Source organism: Wasmannia auropunctata, unplaced genomic scaffold, assembly GCF_000956235.1.
Source record: "Wasmannia auropunctata unplaced genomic scaffold, wasmannia.A_1.0 LD316432.1, whole genome shotgun sequence".
NCBI classification, from domain to species: Eukaryota; Metazoa; Arthropoda; class Insecta; order Hymenoptera; family Formicidae; genus Wasmannia; species Wasmannia auropunctata.
Genome location: NW_012046458.1, coordinates 1 through 981, shown reverse-complemented (window position 1 = coordinate 981; position 981 = coordinate 1). Strand labels below are relative to the sequence as shown.

Here is a 981-nt window from a genome sequence, read left to right as displayed (position 1 = left end):
TGCGCTCACGGCGACAATTGTATTATTGAATATTATATTAATATTGAAATAATGTTAATGCTAACTAATTTTTATTATATAACCAAGGATAACTTTACCTGAAGCATTTTCCACAATAATCACACACGAAGTTTTCTCTGTTTCACAGTATATTCTTGGGTAGTGTATTTTTTGCATGTTTGTTTTCATTCTTAAAGTGCTTAACCATTCGATGACGTTTCATGGAATCCAAGCGACGGAAACTGAACGAGCATACATCGCATTTATAAGACCGTACTCCACTATGAATACGCTTGTGTATAGTGAGTTTAAAGTTTGTTATAAACTTCTTCTGGCATATATCGCACTGATACTTGCGATCCTCCACTCGCAAATGCGTCAAAATGTGCTTTTTTAAATATTTTTTTGAATCTATTGACATAACAAATATCACGTAGCGTCTTATTTATATGTATAATAGTTCTGACAATAATAAATATCAATTAAAATATATAGATTGTTATTATGTCAATATTAAAACTTTCTACTTAATAATATAAATATATGTTATACGTAAGACCGTAAGCATAATAGAGAAAATATTGGGAATAAATGTAGAAATTTCAATCTAACAGAAATTGTGTATTCCGCAGTACACTGTTTCTGATGAATAGAAATTCTTATATTTAGTCCTGTTCCTAATACATTTTCAATTGGGCTCACGGCCTGATAATAATTGTATTTTTGAGTATTATATTGTCACAATGTTAATGCTAATTTATTTTTACAAAAGATAATTTTACCTGAAGCATTTTCCGCACTGATCACACACATACTCCTTCTTTTTATGTTCACGTTGTACATGATCCCATCTCGATTTGTACGAACTAAAAAAGATTTAATAGAAATAAACGAAAAGATAAAAATGAAAAAATATACATATTATAATATTACGATGTTATTACGATATTATGTTAAATATTATGTTACTGTTAATTTATA

The 981-nt window shown here is 28.2% G+C and overlaps 1 protein-coding gene across 1 annotated transcript; it reads right to left on the bottom strand.

Moving 5' to 3' along the window:
- Nucleotides 1-61: 61 nt before the first annotated feature.
- Nucleotides 62-855, bottom strand: LOC105460746 (zinc finger protein 740-like). Its single transcript, XM_011707245.1, has 2 exons — nt 783-855; nt 62-411 (listed from the first exon to the last, which is right to left on the bottom strand). Exons 1-2 carry the CDS (start codon nt 841-843, stop codon nt 143-145), a joined length of 330 nt encoding a protein of 109 aa, XP_011705547.1. The 5' UTR covers nt 844-855; the 3' UTR covers nt 62-142.
- Between the last annotated feature and the right edge of the window lie 126 nt (nt 856-981).